This window comes from Pyxicephalus adspersus, chromosome 6 (assembly GCF_032062135.1).
Source record: "Pyxicephalus adspersus chromosome 6, UCB_Pads_2.0, whole genome shotgun sequence".
NCBI classification, from domain to species: Eukaryota; Metazoa; Chordata; class Amphibia; order Anura; family Pyxicephalidae; genus Pyxicephalus; species Pyxicephalus adspersus.
In genome coordinates this window covers 93,464,980-93,488,366 of record NC_092863.1, presented here as the reverse complement: position 1 = coordinate 93,488,366, position 23,387 = coordinate 93,464,980, and the positions used below count along the sequence as shown (strand labels likewise).

At 37.6% G+C, this 23,387-nt stretch overlaps 1 protein-coding gene across 4 annotated transcripts in view; it reads left to right on the top strand.

Annotated features, from left to right (window-relative positions):
* Positions 1-23,387, top strand: part of FYB1 (FYN binding protein 1) — a 93,107-nt gene that overhangs the window by 29,587 nt on the left and 40,133 nt on the right. For all 4 annotated transcript variants that reach the window (XM_072416626.1, XM_072416625.1, XM_072416623.1 and 1 more), the window contains exon 2: positions 5,339-6,401. In XM_072416626.1, the coding sequence (XP_072272727.1) occupies positions 5,339-6,401 (1,063 nt within the window). The remainder of the gene's footprint in view (positions 1-5,338; positions 6,402-23,387) is intronic.

Genomic DNA, 23,387 nt, shown 5'->3' with positions numbered 1-23,387 from the left:
ATCAACTTAGGTCACATAATAAGCTTAAAAGGCAAGTAAAAATCTAACCTGTGCCATAGTTCTTTTGAGCCCCTCTGTCATCAAACATGGCCACTTGGTGACATCTCTGAACCCGCAGCAGGACAGTAAGGACAGGGGACAATGTCAACAAAGGTGGGGAGGGCGATGGTGTGATGGTGAGAATTAGCATCTTGGCAATGTAAGAGAAATGTTACAAGCCCCTTATTCAAGTCCCAGATCAATAAATTAAATCAAATATCATCTGACAACCTGGAAACCAACTTTTTCAGAAGATGACATCAGCAATGGTAGCCTACATATTCCTTTAATGGTTTCCTTTGAAGTGTAAATCCAGTGTTGTTTTCAGGCTTTCGACACAGTGGGGAAAGTTTGAAAAAGTTTTTTAAAAAAAGTTTGCCTTTGTTCCTGGATGATTTCATCTTACTTCCTGTCTCTTATTTTGTAACCATGAAAGGAAGAAAGAAAAAAATATCTGTACAGTAAAATAAAGAGAACAAAAAAGCTGACAAAAGTCCTAACCTTTCTCAATGCACTAAAAATATGATTAAAAATTTTGTCTCTGAGATGGAAAGTATGGGTATAACTTTGTAATGGTGGCCACGGGCAGAAAAAAACTGGCAGAGGTTTTTCTTTACTCTTTTTTCAATCTATTAAAAACTAAAAACAATTCAGCTGGAGTTACTTTTTTTGTAAGTTACTACAACACTGGTACTAAATACATGATATACCCAGGGGCCTGGGGTCATGTATTGGGTGGAAAAAAATGGAACCATATAGCACAAGAAAGACCTTACCTAATGGTATCTTGGAGAGTACATAGTAATGTGCAAAGCTTAGTGGTTCCATCTGAGTATCATCTCTGGATACAGCAACAACAGATGAGAATTATTCAGAATTGTTCGGAATAAAATCGAAACATAAAGTCAAATCCACCGAGCTTAGTCAAACAGACCCAAGACAAAGTTTTCTGGCACTTAAATCAAAGATGTAAAGTGTACCCCTTCCCCCTGAACCAAGATAGATGAAGCTTTCACATCCATATGTAGAGTGCCTGGGCCTGCACAAGTTCTAGCTTCAGGTTGCTACCTTCTGGCACATGGACAAGAGCATGGAGGGAATTGATATTTTTTAATTATTATTAATTAAATGACTTAAACATTACCTATATTTAATATTACATAATATAAACTATATATTCCATTTCAGGTTTGCTGGATCACCCAGCTTCACTGACGAACGTGTATCCTCTCCAGCCTTGAAGAGCTTTAATAAATCAGGCCCAAAGTAAGAGGCTCTTCTACCTTGACCTAGCCCTGCCGGCAGCACAATAATTGCCAACATGCTGGTCCCACTACCCTACACACTTGCAGTCATTACCAGGTATTAGGCTTTCTTAGAAGAATTCCTGGTAATGGTTTAAAGACTCAACACTTCTGTATGTTGCTCTGTTGTTCCGCCTATTTGCCAACAGTGCTATTTGCTCATGAGAGCTATAAGCAGGAAAAAAGAGACAACAGCCTCCAGCAAGTTGGTAGGTCATGCAAGATGTGAATCTCAGCTATGCCAGGTATCACTGAATAAGAGAATCTTTGTTCTTTTATATTTCTAAGGTAGTAACATAAGTTAATATGGAGTAAAAAAAATTGTCATTTAAGAGGCAATGTTATAGTTGAAGTTATTCAAAGAAATAAAATCTGCAGAAAGCCGTGTGTCTCTGGTGTATTCAGGAAGTGGCTTCAGCAAACATCACATTTTCAAATTTACAATGACTTGTCATCACACCTACAGTGCGTGTGTATGTACAGTAAGAACAATAAAGGAAGCAAAAGCAGGATTATACTTTATTGCTGCATGTGTTTTCATCTTGTTGAATGGAAGTTTTTTTTTTAAAGTACAAATACCAAAAACAAGTACCATAGAAATTTTAATTGGGAGCAGTTATTTATATATACAATATTATTGGCAGAAGTTGTGTTTTGGCTCCTCCAAGTAATATTTATGAGAATCTATAGTGCATGTCCACGGTGATCACCACCAATGCCAGGTCCAACTGTTGTCACCTTTTATGTTGATGACAATGGAATACTAGGGTCTTAGGTTTTTTTTTAAATTGCCCAATGTCTTCTAATTTCTGTGTCAGTCTATACAGCATTGTATGTTATCCTTACAACCCTCCAGCTGTTATCTTTACAACCCTCCTTGTTATGAAAAACAATAATATTTGGAAAAATCCAGGTCCCAAAACCTAGAATCCTTGGATTCTTTAGTTCTACTCCTGAGTCGTGTACCTTAAGAAAAAACTAACAGTATACTATATAAACTACAACAACCCATATAAAAAGTCAGTCAATATTATTCTTGTTGCGTTCCTACAGCAAACACATGCTTTTGCAATCTGTACTTGAAATCCATCAAACTGACCAGAGCAGGAAATATTTCATGTTACATGATTGTTCACACTATGAGCCATTTTCTGTGGCTGTATGGTGATAGGAAAGTTGGGGGTAATAGTTGTGTTCCACAAACTTGCTTTAGGAAAAAGTAAGCAAGGTTAGCTAGGTCTATGGCTAGGAACTATCTGCAAAGGGTTTGTATGTTCTCTCTGTGTTTGTGTGGGTTTCCTCCAGGCACTGAGGAATTATTTTCCTCGCTAACTTGTCCTTAGACTGTGGTAATGACATAGGACTATGGTAGGGACATTTTGACTATGGTACTATGACTATGGTAGATTATGAGCCCCTTTGAGGGACAGCTAGTGACATGACAATGGACTTTGTAAATGGCTGCATAATATGGTGGCATTATATAAATGAAATACATTCTTGACCCTGTATTTAATTACTTTTTCATTACTGCTTTTATAGCTTTTTCCCACTTTCCTCAAAATAGACTTGTACAAGAAAGAATTTCTGTGCTTTTATTCTGTGTAGCCTAAAGATTGTTAGAAACTCTGATCTGCTACATGACAGTTCCAAACCCAATGTCCTGATGTTCCTAACTCTCTATATCATCCACCTACAGGTGTCTTGTAATTACAAGAAGACCCCCTCTTGGGACATTCCTAATCCTCACAAATAACACTTTGTAAATAATGTAGGACAAAGACATAATAATACTTATTTCAATTTAAGGAAGGACAGATAGGGAGGGGACAACTATAGCTTCCATAAGGCTCCTGTAACATCTTAGCTAGTAATTGTATGGTGGATCTCAGCATATAGTGGCATTAGTCAGCTTGCTCTGGAGCCACAAAACTGCAGGATCTGTTCCTTCTCCACTCCAGTAATAATTTTAGTAAATCTTTTAGGGCTCTGAGCCTGGAGCCTTGTCAAGAGAGTGGCTGGAAGGTGAATATCCATGAATGTAATGGTGTGCAAAAAAAAAAAAAAGTTAAACAAAACATAGCAATGGTGTCCTATCATGCAATAAAATGGATGCATTAAGTGTAAGAACTGTCAACATAAAAGTTTAATTAGCTCTACTCTTTATCTTTGGGCTTATTTGTTACAATCTAAAAAAAGTGCTTATCAGCCTTTGACATTTCTAAGTAAGATAATATGGTTCCCATCTGCTAACTGACAATTATTGCCATGGCTGGAGTTCGGCAGGTCATTATATTAAAGTGGAAGTGTTTGTTGGACTACACATGTCAGGAAGGGTTAAAGAATGGCACAGAACACTGAGACACTGCTTAATTGTTAGTTAAAGTTAGTACTTCTCTTTACTGGATGCGTCCAGTGGTCCAAAACAGCAAGAGAGCAGGATCACACGACTCAGTTAATCTAACTGGGAAAAGTCAAACAGAGAGAAAAGCTGACATTCCTTTACACCGATCCAGAAAATGTCAGTTCTATGATATGTGTAGTTAATAATTATACACTGATCTCAACCAATCAGATCATTACATGACCATTGTTAGCTCATTTTGGTCAAACTTTCTTGTTATACTATACTATTAAAAACATGCAGTTATTGGTAAATATTATATTTTGTATATTACTAGCTGCTTTCCTTCTCATGACCTGTCGGGGTGTCAACAATCACAACTTTCTACTTGTCAGATCACTCCCACCCGAACAAGTGTGGCAAGGGGACATAAGATGATCACAAGGGCACGGACCCGATGGTTTACACAAAACCACCTGTACATTCACATTACTTTTACTCAGTAGTCTGTGTTTTTGTATTTAACTTGCTTTACTCTTAGGTAGCTCTCTAGTGGTAGCACCAAAAAGCCTCCCCATTGCTGCAACAGTCATTGATAATCAATCATAATCAAGAATGATGGTTAGGGTTATCTTTAAATGGTTTCCTTATGCATTTTTACCTTTCACCCTTCCACTACTGTTCCCCAGGGAAAGTAAAGCAAAAGTAACATATATGGAACACAGGGGTTAGACACATGAGATCAGGTCACAGCTCTGGTGGTTGACCGATCAGGAACCTACTCGCTTTCACATGGGTGCAGTGAGGGTTTCATAAGCTTTGGACAAGCTCTGAGTCACAACATGAACTTATATGGATGAGGAAAATAGTCACTAACAGACAAAAGCGTGCAAGAGTTCATATTTTATTGGCACAAATTAGCTTGGTATCTCTATATTTTTCTTTATTCCATCATGCAATAAAAATAAGCATCTTTGGGGGTCACAGTGTAAGCAGCAGAAAGAAAAGTAGGATTGGTGAGGCAAATAATTAAATAAACCCAATATTGTGCCCTGCTGAAAGCAGAAAAACTGGCACAGGTTGTCATTTTGTAAACCGTGCAGTGAAGGGGAGAAGTGTAAAACCTCAAAACTTGCCGAACAAGCACCTTAGACAATTCATATATATGTATTTCCACTGTGTACACAGTTAACTGCCTGGAGCTCCCTGTCCTGAAATGACCTCTTCATTGTATTATTTTATAGAATTTGTTGTTTTATGCAAAAGGTAATCAAATATTACAAAGCCCAAGTAAGTAATCTAATGCAAAATGTCCATGTAGTTACAACAAAGATAATTAATGAAGTTGTTGTGAATTCATTCAGAGTATACATGCGTATGTGTGTATTTTCAAGTTGTCCAAAGTGTATCTTGACCTATTAAAATCCACTAGAGAGATTGATGTAATATAAAAGATGTAAAACTACAGTAGACAAGTAAGAAGTCAGTGGTATTTAGCCTACAGGAAGATACTTGTTAAATACATTCTACCAATCAGCTCTGTTGCAAGCCTCAGCTCAGGAAGCCTTTGAAAGAGCTTGTGTGTGTGAGTGTGTGTGCTTACGCTATTAGAAACCTTTACTTGAGCTCTTTTCTTCTTTTCGGCTTGCAGGAGAAAGGCACAAATGTGAAGTCGATTGCAGCTATGTTTAGTGCAGTTCCTGGTCCCATGGAGGAGACAGAGAATTCTTCGGGACCACCTGCTTTAAAGTCATTTCAAGAAAGAAGAAAAGGGTTTGAGTCAACCAGCAACACTCCACCTGGATTAACACCTAAGAAACCAGCAGTTCCTAAACCTGTACTTGCACCTAAAGCAAATGAAGTCAAACCGCCATTTGTCAAACCAACTGCGGGCATCAACAGGACTCCTATTTCTTCTAATACAAACAGCCAAGCAAAAGAAGACAGAAATACATTTCCGAAACCATCTGCATTTAAATCTCCCAGCCAACAGACAGAAGAACCAAAGGTCCCATTTCTAAAGCCTGTAGCTGGCAAACCTTTTGGCAATGCTAATAATTCTCCACAGGATGTTAAGGTTGGTGGGTTCAAGTCAACATTTCCACCAGAGACAAAGAGAATTGAGGATAAACCAGCTCTACCTAAACCATCACAACTTAAACCACTTAATTTACCTCCAGAAAATGAAGCAAAGCCTCCTTTTCAAAAGAAGCCGCAATTTGGGGCGAAACCTCCGGTCAACCTGGGCGGATCCCATATTGAGAACAGTTTTAACAAACACAACCTAGTTACAAAAACATTTTCAGGTCCTCAGGACAACAAGCCCAAAATACAGGTAAAAGAATCTACAGAAGAAAACATGTCTGCTTCTCCTCAACATTTGCATGGAGCGCCATCAAGGCCTACTGGTATTAAACAGATCCAAAGCCCGTTTCTAAACAAAAACACAGATGAGCCAAAGGAAAGCGTGAAACCCAGTTTCACACCCAAAGATTTCCAAATGAAAACAAACCAAAACGGTAACAGTTCTTCCCCTTTTGGACTAAAACATTCTGGAACACTATTCACCCAGGACAATTTAAGAGAGACCAAAGATCCCAATGAACCAAATCGAAAACCACTTCCATCTCTAGCCAAACTAGGTCCACCACCTCAAAAACCTGCAAGACCACCAAATGTGGATATAGAAAGATACAGAGCTGGAAAGGGGATTGGTAAGTTGAAATTTTATGATCGGTTTGTATATGTGAAACAAAACTTTGTATCTACAATACATGGCTGGTAAACCAAATTAAGTTTTCCCTATCTTGCTCAAGTGAAAAATGTATGTGGCCAATCTTTATATTTCTTTCAAGATACTTAGGCTGGTTTCAAAATTGTCTGCACAGTGTGTTAATATGCTTAAGAAGAAGAGCCAGGTCGTCCATAAGGTAACTCTAGGAAGGATGTCCAGGAACCCCAGCTACAACATTATTGTTTCTGCAGTAAGCCAGGGTAATATTGCAACAGGTTTGGGTCATGAACCAGCCTATCCTTTTACAAGGGTGAATACATTTGTAGATAGTTGGTGTCTGGTGGAAAAGTTCCATGCCAGTATAGCCAATGCAAATAGGAGGCATCTTCTTCTGTGCCTCTTGCAATCTTTATCAATGTCAATAGAAAGGAATGGGGCAAAACTGCTACTTTCCCCAGGACCCCATTCTGCCTTCACCCATCTCTGATAGCAAACACATTTCAAATGTCTGTGAATCAGATTGCACTTGTATTTATCGTATCTAATATTCATGCCAAGATCTAATATTGTCTAGTTCTATAGAGAGGGTAGGAGGATGAACAGAAGGCAACCCGCTGAGCCTCCATATATAAGACAATAGTCATCTCTGCTCAGCTTTTTTGCAACTCATCATGGCGGATAACTTAATGGCATTGCGGGCCACTGTATACCATGTCTTTTTGTCTTGAGCGACAATCATCTAGTGCATATATAGCTTAAGCCTTTTTCATTTTTTATCACTGGTTACATATTATTAACTCTTATTAAACAATCTAACATAGCATATAATTAAAAGTGTAGGTAAACTCTTTCAATAAATGTTCCTTTTTGGTTCCTTGTGGTCTGTTGAGCATACCATTGAAACGCATTGTTATATCTGTTAAATAAGTGCAAATAATCTAGTGAGTTCATTGTCCATTTAGGAATCAGTGGAATTCTTTTTGACTATATTCCCACCTTAATATAAACCTGTTCCAATATAGAAGTGCATGCAAATGATTGCTCAGAACATCACCGTGTTTAATAAATAAATAAAAGACAAATGATTGCACAAAAATAAAATGTGTTAACATGTCACAAGTTTTTCATTTGTTAGTGCAATCATCTGTCTTTTATTTATTTATTAAACGGGATGACTTGTTGCACAATTTGTTGAGTTTTCTTACACATATAGTATAGTTTTCCTTCATTGCAAATAGGTTTCCTACTTTTCTCTTTATTTCCTACCTTAAATAGTTTTTATATATGGCCTGTAAACTTGCAAGGCTGAGCAGACCTACGCCAGGTTCTAATAGTGAATCCAATCTCACAAGTGAACCAGTTACCTTGGCTATTCATGGCTAATATTTATCTAAGCTTGGTGTGTGCTGGAGCCTGCAGAAATGCTTGGTTCTTCCAAGTATGGTGGAGCATCCCAGGATGAAGCCCAAGCAACCTAATCTACAACCAACAAACACTGGTACATGGAAGAGGGGGGAAGATTGTCAACTATTGACTTCTGCGGAGCTTACAAAGAAATTAGAATCATTAATTTGGCATTAAGAATTACTGAGTGGCCTAATAAAATAATGGCTTGTCCACTGGTATAGTGGAGTTACAATGTGGTCAGGGCACCCAAAAAATGCTAAGTGCTTTATCGTGTTTGCAGACAATTGTTCACAGTGGTTGGCAGACCTTTAATTGAAGACCTGAGACCTGCTATAAGTCCCTTTATTAAGCTTTGAGATTGTCTTACGCAGCAATTGGAAGGTTAGAACAGGTGGAAACGTGTAATTTCTTCAAAGTTTATCCTCATCAAGGCCACAAAAGTGCTATTCAAATATGCTTCTCAAATAGTAAGAGTTCAAAGGTGCTCCTATCATCATTAATAATGGAGTTCAAAGGTGCTCCTATTCAGAATTACAGAAGCAGTTGACAAGACAAGAGACCGTGGGATTCTGCACAAAGCATCTTGAAACCCTTAATCAACTGCTTCGCTTCTCAATCACCTCCTCAAATGTTCCAATTTGTCTGTAATAAGAGGAATTAGTGGTTGTTTGACGAAATTTGGGCTGTCCAACACTACAAACCGTGGTCTTAGCTGTTATACAAAAATGAAGATTTTTATTGCTGTCCGTGGATGCAGATATTTCACTTTCATTTTCTTTTTTAAAATATTGAGGTTGAAATATTAGAGGAATATACGGTGTTCACATTACAAAGGGTCTAAAGCAGCAAATCTGATATCTACCAAAACATTCACTGGTAGAGAAATTACTGCCATACAAAAAAACATGGACCCAGAAAATTCTCCACCAAGAAATGTTTCTATGAATGTCAGAATTACTTCTTCTGAAACTCCACTGAAAAATGTTCTAATTTACCAAAATCCAGCCAGTTTTATTTCCCTTTATTGGACAGAATTAAAAAGAATAGAAACTCATTTATTTTACATTTTTAATGTTCTTTGTTTGCCATTGAAATTTCCTGCATTTCCTGTTCTCCTCAATAACAACCAACCCAACAATAGAAATGTGGCTTTTTCTAAACCATCTTCATTCTTCCAAAACTGAATTTGAAATCTTGCTTGTACTGCACCAGTCTTCTCCATTCTCTGTAATCTGGTGAGGCTAGATTACATTTGCTGGTGATGTGGAACACTCTTTGGTACTTTACTGCATATTTGATCTGCTCTATGACCCCGGGTTGGCTTTGAACATGCTTATTGTGCAGGGAATTGCAAAAAAAAAATGTAAATTGTATCAACAAATGTCTATTACTTCCTTACATCTATTCATCAAGTACAAAGTATCTATTGGTCATGTCAAAAATTGAGAGCTGTCCTAGACCCTGTGAATACTTCCTGTGCTTTCTCAAGTTCCTCCTAATACTTATCTTGCACTGTAGAACAATTAACTTTCAGGCTTTGAACATTAACTGCTTCAGAACCATGTATATAAATATTAATGTTTTAAACTGTCCTTACTACTAAAATCTTGATCCTGTTTCAAGCCTAATATTGGATTTATTATAGAATGATCTCAGTGGCTGTAATGTAGCTGTCCACTTATGTAGGGAGGATTTGTGGGGACTATCCTAGCCCCACCTTTACACCAGTCTTTCCATGGATAGAACTAATGAAATAACTTTTGGGTCATAGGAACCCCTGCTATATTTACTATATCCACAGCTCACAATGGTGGTGGTGAATGGCAAGAATGTCTCTTACATTGATAGCCAGTGAGAAGAATGTCACCCTTACAGATAGCTATTGGTGTTAAGAAAAATGACCCCAAATTCTACTGGGATAGAAAAGATATCAGGGTATCTTATGTATCTAGTCACATTAATGGGAACCTGTCACCCCACCACCACCACCCACCATGGGTTCTTTTGAACATAAAAAAAGCCACCCCCTGCCCTAAACACAATCTTGTGACTTGTGTTATGTTTGCATTTGTAAATAGTAAAAAGGTTATACATTTTTAATATTACCTTGCATACCAAAATAATCATTTCTAAATCTAAACTGATGAGCTGCAGAAGTTTGAAGAAAGTTGTCTACGGAACATTTTGGTGATTGGTGGGTGCACACAAATTTTTATTTTATGGTTCGACGCATTCTCTTCTTTTAAATTGTACAAAAACTTATGTTTTAACATGTGTGTGAAAAATAGAAAACATAAGTTCCAATATTAAAGTGGTTAAGAGAATGGATGGTAATTAAACTACAAACATAAGCAGAGCTGACAATCAGCCTTACAGTTTTAAATTCACATATAGGTATGTGGTATCATTCCACAAACACATTACGAACTGCAGAAGCTGACTGCATTTCTGCAAGATCAATGAGTATTTTTCTATACTTGCAGGGTGCTTACATTAATCTTTAAAGCATCTGTTTGGTTCTGTTTTCCTAAAATTTTTAAAATTACAAACACAGAATAAAGAAACTTCCTCTTCTTAAAACAGAGGGATATATTTATAAAGCAAGGAATATGACATTCACAAATCTCTGACAATAAAAGAAAGCAACTCACCTCCTAGATTGTAGGCTCTTCAGGGCAGGGTCTTCTCCTCCTCTTGTGTCAATGCCTGTATTCGTTTTTTTATTTGCAACCCCTATTTAATGTACAGCACTGCATAATGTGTTGGCGCTATATAAATCCAGTTTAATAATAACAATAATAACTTAGAAGATTCTCCATGATGGGTGGGATTGTATGTTTCACTGCTTGAGAAATAGACCCCAAGGATTTACGTGTATCTATGAGACAACAGAAGAGTAGGACATGGGCAGTTTCAGAGCATTACCCTCAACCAGTACGGTGAGACCTTTTTTCTGGTGGGCATTGGACAAATATATTCTCTCTTTATGTTCCCTGATATTAGTCCACAGACTTATTTTATTGACCACTTTGGCTTTATAAAGAACTAGAAGTCAGTAATGTGTATGGAAATGCTTCTCTCCAAAAAGGCATCTTATTTTATTAGGGTATTGTTCCATTCATAGTCCATGCCCATGCCTTGGCAGAGGGAGCGAGCCATGGCTAAAATATTGTATGACGCATTTGGACTATGGGTAACTATTTAGTTTTACTTCAGCAATAAAAATCCAATGGGTGGCATTGGGAGAGGACATAGCTGGGGGGCAATAGTCATAGAGCCCAGTGCTAATACAGAATACGAGATCAGATTGCTTTGTTGCAAATGAGAGAATGCAGCAGGACCTGATCTTTGTCAGATACTTATTAATTTAACAAATGTATGGGCGCCAGATTTGTGTAATCTCCTAACCAATATGTCAGTTCAGATATTAGATGTTGTCCCAGGGCAATGACTAGACAAAAATATCTCCACCCTTCTGGAAAAACAATGCAATAATCAGAAGGAGTGAAAAATAATAATTAAGAAAAAGTGTTACGTAGCATGCATGCACTTACAATAAAACATGTATGTGGTGCTAGGTCCACTTTAAAGCTGAGCTTTCCTTCAGTACTGTACAGTTGTACCGGCTCCACTCCTGAACCGAAACTTCTCACATCATGACGTACACAGGAAAAACATCTGTTTGCATAAATGTTGATGTAACATTATGATAAGATCAAAAGGGGTTTTTGCAGACAGGAATTAGGTGGAGGTTTGCAACTGCAATAGTCTGAAAGCCTTGTTCACGTGTGAATGTTTGATGATCGGCCATTAAGCCTCAAGAACAACTTGCATGCTTGGTATTTGGTTGCTATTTTCTGGGACCTTGGGAATAATGTTTTTATATATGTGCATTGAAATATTTTTTTAGTTTACCAGTGAATTTGTTGGCCAGGGAATAGAAAGTTTTTTATATTTTTAGTTAGTGTAAAGGATGCCCCTTACATTGGTGGCCAGGGAGAAGACATTGTTCTCTACATTGGTGTTCAATGGAAATGTTACATCGGTGGTCATTGAGAAGAATGTCCCCTACATTGGTAGTCAGGGGAATTAAGGCAGCTTTACATTAGTGGGCATTGAGTAGAATGTTCCTTACATTAGTAGTTGATAGGAAAATTCTCCCTCACATTAGTAGTCAATGGGAAGAATGCTCCTCTACTTTAGTAGGCATAGAATGTTAATTGCATTGGTGGTCAATGGTAAAAATGCTCCCTTACATTGGTGGGCAATTGGAAAAATGCTCCCTTACTTTAGGAGGCAATTAGTAGAATGTTCATTATATTTGTGGTCAATGGGAAAAATGCTCTCTTACATTGAAAGTCAGTGAATAGAATGTTCAATACATTGTAGGAAGAATGATCCCTTACACTGGTGGTCAATAGGAAGAGTACTCCTTTACTGTAATGGCAGTTAATAGAATGTTCATTATATTAGTGATCATTTGAAAAAAAAATGCTTCCCTACGCTGGTGGTTAATAGAAAAATGTTAATTGTATATTGGTGGCTAATAGGAAGAATACTCTATTACATTGGTGATCAATAAAAAATATGAGGTGGTCTGTGTGAAAAATGTTTCTTTACATTTATGACCAATAGAAAGAATTGTCCCTTAAATTAATGGTGAATAGGAAGGATGCTTCTTTAGTTAGTGGGCAGGGTGTAGAATTTTCAATGTAATGGTGGTCAGTGGGAGAATATGTTTCCTTATATTGGTGGCTAATAGAAAGAATATTCCTTTACATTGGTGGTCTAGGGGAAAAATGTTTTCTTAGGCTCCGTACACATGTGCAATAATTATCGTTGGAAACGAATGACTAACGACCAGTTGTTCAATATTCATTAACAAAAAAGTACACAACGACTGGCCAACGACGCAGATGAACGCAGATGAGGATTGTTAATGGAAATGAACGACCATCCCAGCAGATCTGATTGGGTAACGATCGTTCGCAATCTATTGTGTGTATGGTCGTTCAGTGATCATGGATGGTTTTTTAGTACATTTTCTCCTGTACATGTCACTTCCTGCGTCATTCAAACAATCGTATCTAGCATGTGTACACTATTGTGGATTATTTTTGAACGATTGTATTATTACAGCATGTACAGAATTGTGCACAATACAATCATTCAAATTATTCGTGCATAATCCTTGATCTGTCGTTAGTCATTCGTGTGTACCTAGCCTTACTTTAGTGGGCAATTAATAGAATGTTCATTACATTGGTGGTCAATGAGAAAAAATTCTCTCTTACATTGGTGGTATTTGAATAAAATGTTCAATATCTTTTAGGAAGAATGCTACCTTACATTGGTGGTCAATAGAAAAAGTTCTTCTTTATTTTAGTGGGTGGAGGATAGAATGTTTATTACATTGATGGTCTATGGAAAAACGTTACCTTACATTGGTGGCCAATAGGAACAATACTGCATTACACTGATGGCCAATAGGAAGAATATTACCTTACATTGGTGGCCAATAGGGAAAAAGTTCCCTTACACTGATGGCCAATAGGAAAAATACTTCCTTACATTGGTGGTGCTGTAATTTTGCAAATGTTTTCAATCCTGAACCACATACATTCCAGGTTTGCTGAATCAAACAGGTTCTTCCACCTACTGACTCAAATGTTTCATGGTTTTACAGATTTCAGGGTTTTATAATTCAAAAATTGTTGTTGTCTTATGCGATTTGGTTACCTTGATAGATGATACTTGGTATGTTTTCCTCTTTCCTTTTCATACTGATTGTTGAATTTTCTGTTTTAATTGAATTTTTATACTTCTATTTTGTAAAATCCAATTAATTGAATCCAAACAGAATATTCAATGATAAGGTATTTTTAATTATTCAGGCTCACTGTCTGTTTAATAACCAACCAGGACTTCCTTTACCCAAACTTGCTTGAGGACATTAGAGAAGAGTTGCACATGCATCTAATCATCATTTTACCTCCCTGGAGGTATAAATATGAAGTATTTTAAATGTAAATGCGGTACATTTAAAAATACCTATTATTTCAAATTTCCCGTCAAATTTCCCGCACGCTCGCACGCAGATGGGTTTCCTGGCCTTGTATCCCCAACGTTCACACGCCGGGAACATAGATGCCGGCCAGGCATCACCAGGTTACACAGATGTCCAGCCGGGCATCGCCAGGGGAAGAAGATGTCGGGCATCGCTGGAGGACGCCATGGGCACTGTTTACAGGTAAGCTTTTTCAACTCCCTGGCAATTCCACCCTGTGTGTGGCTCGGATTACCGCATTTGGTACTGAAAATTAACCCAGAGCCACACTCAGGATTACCGCCGGGGAAGTTAATGTCTTCTTGGCCAAACAAGAGTTCTGTTCACACAAGAGCCTCAGATAAGAGCAAAGGAAGATGAACCATCCTCTTTCTTTGCTCTTATCTTCTCTTTCCTCACCCAACAGTTCCAGTGATACGTTAACAATAATTCAATGTTTTCTAATGGGTCTAATCTGGGGCTTTTGTACATTGACCCATAACTATCAGAATGCTGTCTATTGTAGTCACAAAACGGGAAGATCCAAAGATTGTCTTCTAATGTTTATGAGAAAGTTTAGGTTGTAGCCATATCTACTTCCTTTACAAGCTGCAATGTTTTATTACCTTCCATATATACTGTATATCCCTCTATGAGGAAGTTATAATTTACCCTCTGCAGAGATCATAGTATCCTCCACTAATCAGGGTGTAGGCACTGTCCCTTCAGTTAGAGTTTCTTAGTATGTGAATTCTTAATGGGAATTTTAAGAAACCTGGACCAAAAATAACAACAAAGTTATTTCTGCGCTTATAAAATCTACTTTAACATTTAGTTTATACCAACATAACTGATAACACACATTTAAATCTGGTATTTCCTTCCCTCAGCTGCTCTTAAAAAAAATGATAAGGGGGCATTATCATTAAAACTATACTGTGTTTAAAATAGATAAAAAAAACTACTAAAAAAGAACATGGGGCTCTATTTATAAAACAAGGAATCTGGCATTCCCTCCCTGGTAGGAATCCATTACTGCCATTGGCCTGGAAAATTCCCACCAGAGATGTTTGAGGGATAAATGGAGCTCATAGACATCCACATTATATTGTCCTCATGTTTCAAGATCAAACTGATCCCTATGTTTCTGCATAAGAGCTTCCTCAGGAAAAAAACATATAAAAAGGTGTTTGTAGTGACGAACATACACGTAACATCACTGCATATTACCATTATGTAATATCATAGTGCAAGACAACCTTTTTAACATAAGGGAACCCTAGGTTCAGGGAACCCCTTCTATAATTACTATAGCCACAGCTCACAGTACATTAGTATGGGGTCAATGGGAAAAATGCCTCTTCTATTGTTGGCCAGTGGGAAGAATGTCAGCCTTCCTAAAAGATCATTGGTGCCAGTGGTAACTTACCCGAGAGGCACAAATTGCTCAAGGAGCCTCTAGGAACCATTGGAGGAACCCAGGTTGAGAAACACTGGTCTGAGCAATAAAGTGATTCTTACATTATAGTAAGACTAAAATACATCACAATGGCAGTTTTTTTCTTTTTTGGGATAAAGTAAAAAAAGATTTGATTTCCTATGAAAGTTTTTATTACTGTCCTATTGTTACCAAGTATGAACCTGGAAATTTAAATGTTAGCGATTTCCCCAGGACAGCAAATCTTTTCTGTTCCTGGAACAACTTTCTAATAGGGAAATTCCCCTCTTGTTGGGAAATTTCAGCGAATATCTCGTTGCATCTTTAGCACAGGAAGTGAAGGAAAACATCCTCCATAGTATTCAGTACAAACTAAATCAATGACCATGTGGGAGGGTTACTGCTAGTGTTGGTGTTCAAATCGGGTTTTGTCCTTATATTCAACCCGAATATGGCTGTTCGAATTTGGATAGACCTGACCCGAAAAACATGGGATTCGACTTTCATTGTGGAGCCGTGAGAATCTTCTTGTCAGTGTAGGATCCCCGGGCACTAGAGGTTAAATGGGGACAAGTCTCCCCATTCATCACCTCTAGTGCTCTGTGATTGGCTGGGGAAAGGTAAAGCCTGATGACAGCTCACTAGAAGTGAATGATTGGGGAGACTTGTCCTCGTTTAGCCTCTAGTGCCCGGGGATCCCATGGGGCTCATGTGTTCTTGGATAGAGAATCTCTATCCAAGAACACATACTATAGTTACGCTAGGGCTGTAAGAGCAATCAGGGGAGCGAAGCTGTCAGCTCTGCTCCCCTGATTGCTCTTGCAGTTCCACACAGTCCCGAAAAATAACCTGAATTTTCCCCCCCATTAACTTTATTGGTGTTCGAATTCCACGTTCGATCACTCGAACAATATCGCCCTATTCAATCGAATACTAGCACTAGATATTACTCCACTAATCTAACTCCACTAAACTAAAGATTTGGTGATACATTCATTTTAGGAGTACTTATGAACAATTTCGGTAGAGATTTGTTCAAGGGCCTTAAATGGTATTAAGTAGATATTGGTGAATGTACTAAGAAGTGAAGAACATACAAAGCATTCATTCTGTGTAAATGTATACATAGGGTATTGTGCTTTCACTTTGTGCTGCTGTGTGTAATTGTGATCAGCAGAGGAAAACAAAATCACCAGTAAAGGGGTGCTATGTTCATGTTATATAGGGCGGGCACTGAGCATGTATGGTTGGTGTAAAGCGACTTTCAGCCATTTGCTAAGGTACGAACAGATCAATTTAGGTTTTCAATGCGCTTAAGAAGGGTTTAACACTCAGCTCAGTATAGCCCTTTTGGACCAGAGACATTTTACATTTCTGCTTTAGACGTGTTTTTTTTTAGAAATAAATAAAAAATGCAAACATCTTTTTATTAAGAAATTGTCCTTATTTTTTGGTACTCTAATATCATGCAAATGTTTTTTTTCTGCAATCTATAGACAAATAACCTACCAAAACAGAAAAAAATAACTTTTTCTATATTTTGATTATTGTTGAAAAAAGTGCTATTGTTGTGAAATAAAAAGTATACATTTTATTCTATAATTTTTTATTTAAAATCAATCAAAAATAATAATTCTGGTACAAAATATTGCAAGATATATATGAAACATTTTATTTTCTAATAAAAAAAAAAAAAATCGAGCAAGGTTATACATTATTGGTTAGGAAAATTGAAACTAGAAAAAAAGAAAAAAGGAGAAAGAGAAGATGAAGTTGTGGAATGACGTGGAAAAACTAAGTCTAATTTTACGCATGCAGTAAATTGAGAGCAGTTGGGAAATATTTTGCAAACACCATTGCATTCATACTGCAGCTGTGGTGGTTTGTGGCACAGTTCCTGGATGTCCTTGAGCTGCCAGATACTTCCATTGACTTGAATAGAGAAACTTTCCAACCTCAGTAAACAATGGTTGTGTTGCTGGAGGACTAAAGATGGCCCATAACCCTTTGTCCTTTGCACTACACAGTGCACTCAATTTCACAAAACAGCAGTTTTGCTTCAGTTTAATCTAAAAAGTACATTTGTGAACAATTGAATAGGGGCCTCTGCGACTGGCTAGCCATGCACAACTGAAAGAAGCCCAAGAGTTAATACAGTGTTCAATACTTTTTACTTGTCATGTTTCTTTATGGCTGTGTTTAGACTGGCATTGAGGTTGCAATGTGGTTACAGCTTCCTTGTGCCAGTGAACTACTTCCTTTGAGGAAACACAACAAGTAGCGTCTACCGGTGGCAGCCCCATAGAGAACAAATAGGGGACACAGTAGGCAGTAGAATACTGCTAACTGCTGCCCACTAGCAAATCTGCAGTTGTTGGTGCAGAGAACACATCACAAGCAAGATCTGAACCGACCCTTACTGAGGTCATACACAGATGCAGCTCAACTCTTTGATCTGTGGATAAATAAAACATATCAGATACAAAAGTCACAGTGTTATGTTGTATATCTTTTTATTTGTTTATAAACTCTGTGTCAAAATGTCTTTTTTTTTACATCAGCTGTTTCTTCAGGTTCTCTATTTATAAATCAACTCCCGGCTGTCATTTTAAGAGCTAGGAATTGCCAGCAAATACAGCGAAGGGGGCAACAGTGGGGGAGGAGTACGAAACGTTTAGGACATTTGTCTAAAATTGGTTAAAATTCATTTTTGTGTAAAAGATTGCATACAATTTAAGCAATTGGGTTTAGATCAACTTTAGCAAAATAAGGCAAAGATTAGCCACCATGGTATTGCAATTCATAGTTTTATTTGTGAACTTACTTCATTAGTAAACATCATTTTATGTAAAGCTCCCATAATGAAAAGTCATGATGGATGAACAGTTGTTTTCTATTAAAAAATAAACAAATTTACAAGCTGATATTGCAGTTTTCACTTCTTCCTTTCAGCTTTAATATTTATGAGCAGTGAGATAATGGGCTTGAGAAATGAGTACCAAAGTGGAAGCAACCAAAAAAAGAGAAGTTGTTTCAGTAACAGTTTATGTAGCAAGTTCCCTTTAATGAAAAAGAAAATCCTTATAGCAACATAATCCTCTTTATTCTGTAGCCAACCTGTTGCCAAATTCAGTGCTTCAGCATAATCTCTGAATGATTTTCCATAGACTGTAGGACTCATCTACACCAACATGCTGGGCTGCATTGCCCGTTATAGTTCCAACACAAGGTAATAGTTGTAGCATGGACATGTAACTTTTATTGCAGTGCAGGGTAAAATCACTAACATGCCATTTACTTTTCGTAGCCTTGAAGTGCTTGCAAAAAAAAAGCCACTGTTCACACACACACTGTAGTGTAAATAAGTATTAAAAAAGAGAAAGAAAACATGCTTGCACTTTTAAAGCGTAAGTGGACTTACAATGGAAAAACCCTTTATGATCCCACTATTCCCCCCATAGCAGTTCTGTAATAAGTTTCTATTACAGTTTCTATAATAAGTTTCAGAACCTGGATCAGCTTCCTGTAAGACAACTAACATATGCACAGTAAAATACTTGTATTTATTGTATTAAATTGTCTGATGTTCAGCTTCATAGAAACACTGAATATATCTTTATTGATCACAGAACCAGTATGCAGTTTCAGGAAAAAAAAATCCTGTGCTAGGGATCACTTATGTTTATAACATGCCAAAGAGGAGTAGTTATGGATAGGTTTGCCCGCCATAGTGCAGCTTTTATGCACATAAAGCTTATACCTGACGCCAATGAAACAAAAGTGGGGGAGACCCACCAGAAATGCTTACATATGAGTATAAATTGAATTAATTACCATACCACTCCCCAAGAGTACCAAAAACACAAAATAGTCAACAGCAAGAAAAAAAAAAGAGACTAGTGAAAAGATCTGGGGAACAGAATCAATGCTTTTTGGAACTGTTGGCCCTTCTTTTGGCTTCTGTGGATCCACCATTACGTCAAGATTAGTATACAGCCCAATTAGGCTATGTGCCTGGTTCCTGGATTTTTTCTTGGTCTCTTTTTCCTTGCTGTTTGCGCTTGATCACCCTCCCTCCCTGAGAAATCATTGGGATAGATAAGCATGTTTTAATGTTTTATTAATATCTGCACGATTCCTTCAAAGATAATGTTCTCCTGAAGAAGCAGATTTATTTTGCGAAACGCATCGGGCTTGGAGGTTTCCAATAAAATGCCCCATGCTTAACATGTTAAATGTATTTTAAAATGGAATCATGTAGCATGTATAACAAGAGATTTTTGTGGAAATGCTATGAAATACATTTGTAAGTTTTATTTAATATGGTATGTGGTACATGTGCTACCCGGTTTAAGTATGATATCAGCACGTTATAGCTGTGTAAGTCTGAATTAAAAAAACAAAACATAAAGAATTCTTTATATTTACAGTAGATGGTGATCAGATTTTAAATTTGAGTGGATTCTAACTATTCTGGAGCTTTTTAACTTTAGGTCAGAAATTAAAATATAAGCATCTGAGTTCCATTCTGACATAGAGCTCTCTATGACAGGTATAATTGGCTCAGTCAATCTAGCCAACAAGTCAATTCAATCTAATATTCATTTTTTTATTATTATTAGTTACACAGAGTTGTATATTAAATAGGGGTTGCAAATGACAGACAGATACAGACAGTGACAAAGGAGGAGGAAAGAACCCTACCCCGAAGAGCTTACAATCTAAGAGACGCTTGATAATGACAGCTACATAGTGCGACTGGTTTAAAAAATACAATTTCTGACTGGGAAACTGGATGGATTTCACCACCGACTGGATCAGATCCAGCTCCATTTTTTTCTATTCTGCTCAGAGTTTAATAAATCTGGCATAAATGAGGCAGTTCATTTCTCTATTCTGATCTGTATATTTGAGGATTACCAGTAATAAATAAAGCAACACTAAGTCATGTATAAGTTTTGATAACGATGTATGCATTGTAATACATCAATACAAGTACTACAATGTAAAAGATACCTAAACACATTAAAACACTGCACCCTGCAAGCACTCGTGAATATCACACAGGAATATATAAACACTGCTGTAAAAAATGCTGCATGTCCGTTTGAATATTCTGCATTAGCACAGTGCATGTGAACGAGGGATTTAGGATATATTCATGGAAGCACTGCATTGCAGCACAAAGATTTGAATGGGCACTATGTATTTTCTGAGCTGCAGTGGAAATGTCAGCTTTTGCCTCCTACGTCACTTTGTGGTTGACTGCCTGTAAATAGTTATCACAACAATGTGGTAGCAGGTGGGGATGTTTCATGACCAGCCAGAGTTTTTATATTGTAGCATGATCTGTCTGTAATATAAAATGTGTTAAAGTGTATTCAACCCCCGAAAAAGAAATGCATTATATTGCAGCTTACCAGTATTTTATTTTTCTTTAGTCTTACCCAGTAATGGTGCCAAAAAAACACGTTCTGCTCTTGGGTGACATTTAAAGAAGAACATTAATGTGACCTAGGACGATCTTCAGATTAAAACTACAAACCACCTCCTATCCTCATCTCCATTAGATGAGGCAGTGTTGTTTTGTATTCCATTATATTATTATTATCCAGTATTTATATAGCACCAACATATTACACAGCGCTGTACAAAGTCCATAGTCATGTCACTAGCTGTCCCTCAAAGGGGCTCACAATCTAATGTCACTACCATAGTCATAAATCAATAAAGTAGTCTAAGGACAATTTTTGAAGAAAAGCCAAATAACTTAACTGCATGTTTTTGGGATCTGGGAGGAAACCAGAGCACAGAGAGCACATACAAACTCCATGCAGATAGTGTCCTGGCTGGTATACGAACCTGTGACCTAGTGCTGCAAAGGCCAGAGCGCTAACCACTGAGCCAACAATGCAGCCCGGCCACATATATAAGTAAAAGCCACAATATAAGAAGAGTTTGCATAACTATGCACTGAAGGAAAGCCTTCAGCATCAATGGAAATGTATTGTCATCTAGCCCTTTTTTTCCATAGCTTTACCATACCTGGCCTGACCTTTTATTTATTGAATCTTAGTTCTTTATTTCTAGGACCTCAGTAGGCATTACCACAGGTGCCCAGTTTCAGGAGACTCTGTCCAGCACCCTGCTGACCCGATCCTGTAATTGCCCTTGCCTAGAAATGCCCAGAAGCCCAGTGATGCCACTAGTGGGTTCAAGATAAAGTATGCATAAAGGTTTTAATATTATGTTGATGGGGTGGATGGGGGGAGCAGAAAAGAAAGAAAAGGCAAAATAAAAGAAGAATAAACTTTAAGCGCACAAAATCTTTCTCCTAACAAAAGAAAAAACAATCTGGATTCTGCTGGTCTGTAAACCAGAATTCCCAGTAAACCAGAAATGAGTCAATGGTATCCCTTTTTTATGAGTCAATGGTATCCCTGAAATTTGTTTATTACTACAATGCAAATAGAGACAATCAAGCCTTGCCCACTGTAATGTATGGCTGGGATGACTGAACAGTCAAACATTTAGTTAGACTCCCGTAGCATAGAGAGTCTAATTATTAAATCTGGCAACCAGGAATGTCTCTTTATATTTTTTCTATCCAAGCCTAGAGCTTTGCCATGTAGCATTCATTGGAGGTGTGCATACTAGCATGGTCAAATTAGTTCAGTAGTACGCCTGCGGTCACAGCTGATTGGAGGCATGTGCCTCCAATCAGCTCTGACCGCAGGCGTACTACTGAACTCATATGACCTCTCGATGGAGAATCTCCAACTCTCATAAGAGTTCAGCTGTGACAGTCCAGGTTCCCACCCTCTCTGGGCTGTGCTTATGATTGATAAATACAGCCCAGGGAGCCTGGAAACCTGGAATCGGGTTGCCGAAATTTCGCAGACCTATTGGAAGTTTGAGGAAAATTTCACAAGACTGTCAGAGGCATTCTCGCTCATCCTTACTGGCCACATGCATTTTATGCTAAACCAAGATTTTCATCATCTACTTATTTTTACCTTTGGATTAAAATCACCGACTGCACTTTTTAGTTTGAGACTTCAACCTCAGATCCTCTTTTTTGCATCACAAACCAAGATGATCTTAGGAATCCTAAGATATTTAGGCTGCTTTCCCAAGGTCCATGTATCACTCACAAGCCAAAAACATCCAAATCGAATTAACCGCAGGGTACCAACACTAATTATGTTTACTTTTTGTCTAGCTCAAGAATGGCTTTTTAATGATAGAAGGTAGAGAATTTATAAAAAAAATAAGATTGATTCTGTATATTCAGACATGTCAGGAATGTATTCATGAAGGTATGCAAAGTTACAGCTAGATCCACATTTAGGTTGCACGAGTATTACTGTTTTATTTTGTGTTTTGTCTAGATTTGTCTTTTAAAGGATAACTTTATGTTTTAACAGCAGGCTGCAGGATGGGAAAGGGGTAAATAATGGACAAGGTAATGTGTGAAAAGCGGGCTGGCAAACAGGGCACGGAGAGGTGAATTAATGGACAAGTTAAGCTGATGGCTTCAGGTGTCTTTAACTTTAATGAGATATAAATCAGAATCTGATTTTACAAAGTAAACTTCCCAAAAAGTTAAAAGAGGACAAAGCTGTATGCAACAGCATTTCCTCTAAATTATTTCACTCTCCAAATACAGAAGGTGCTGTTGTGAAATTGTGCAAGTCCGGCCATGTAAGGTGTTATCAGCACTATAACTGCTTTATTGTAGATTTGCACAACACCCCCAAACGTTCATTGCAGATTTAGATCATTATATAGGACTGATGATTGAGATGTGTGGAACAATGGCTCTCATGGGACCCAGACTGGCCCTACTTAAATCAGATATTGCAAGGTTTAAAGCAGCCTTTCACAAACTTTCTAGCATGGGGGAACCCTTGAAATAACTTTCAGGTCACCCTTCCATATTTACTTTACCCACAGTTGACAATATATTAGTGTGGTAGTCAGTGGGAAGAATGCCTCTTACATTGCTGGCCATTGGGAAAAATATCACCCTTACAGATAGCTAAAAACATCATTAGTGTCACTTAAACTGACCT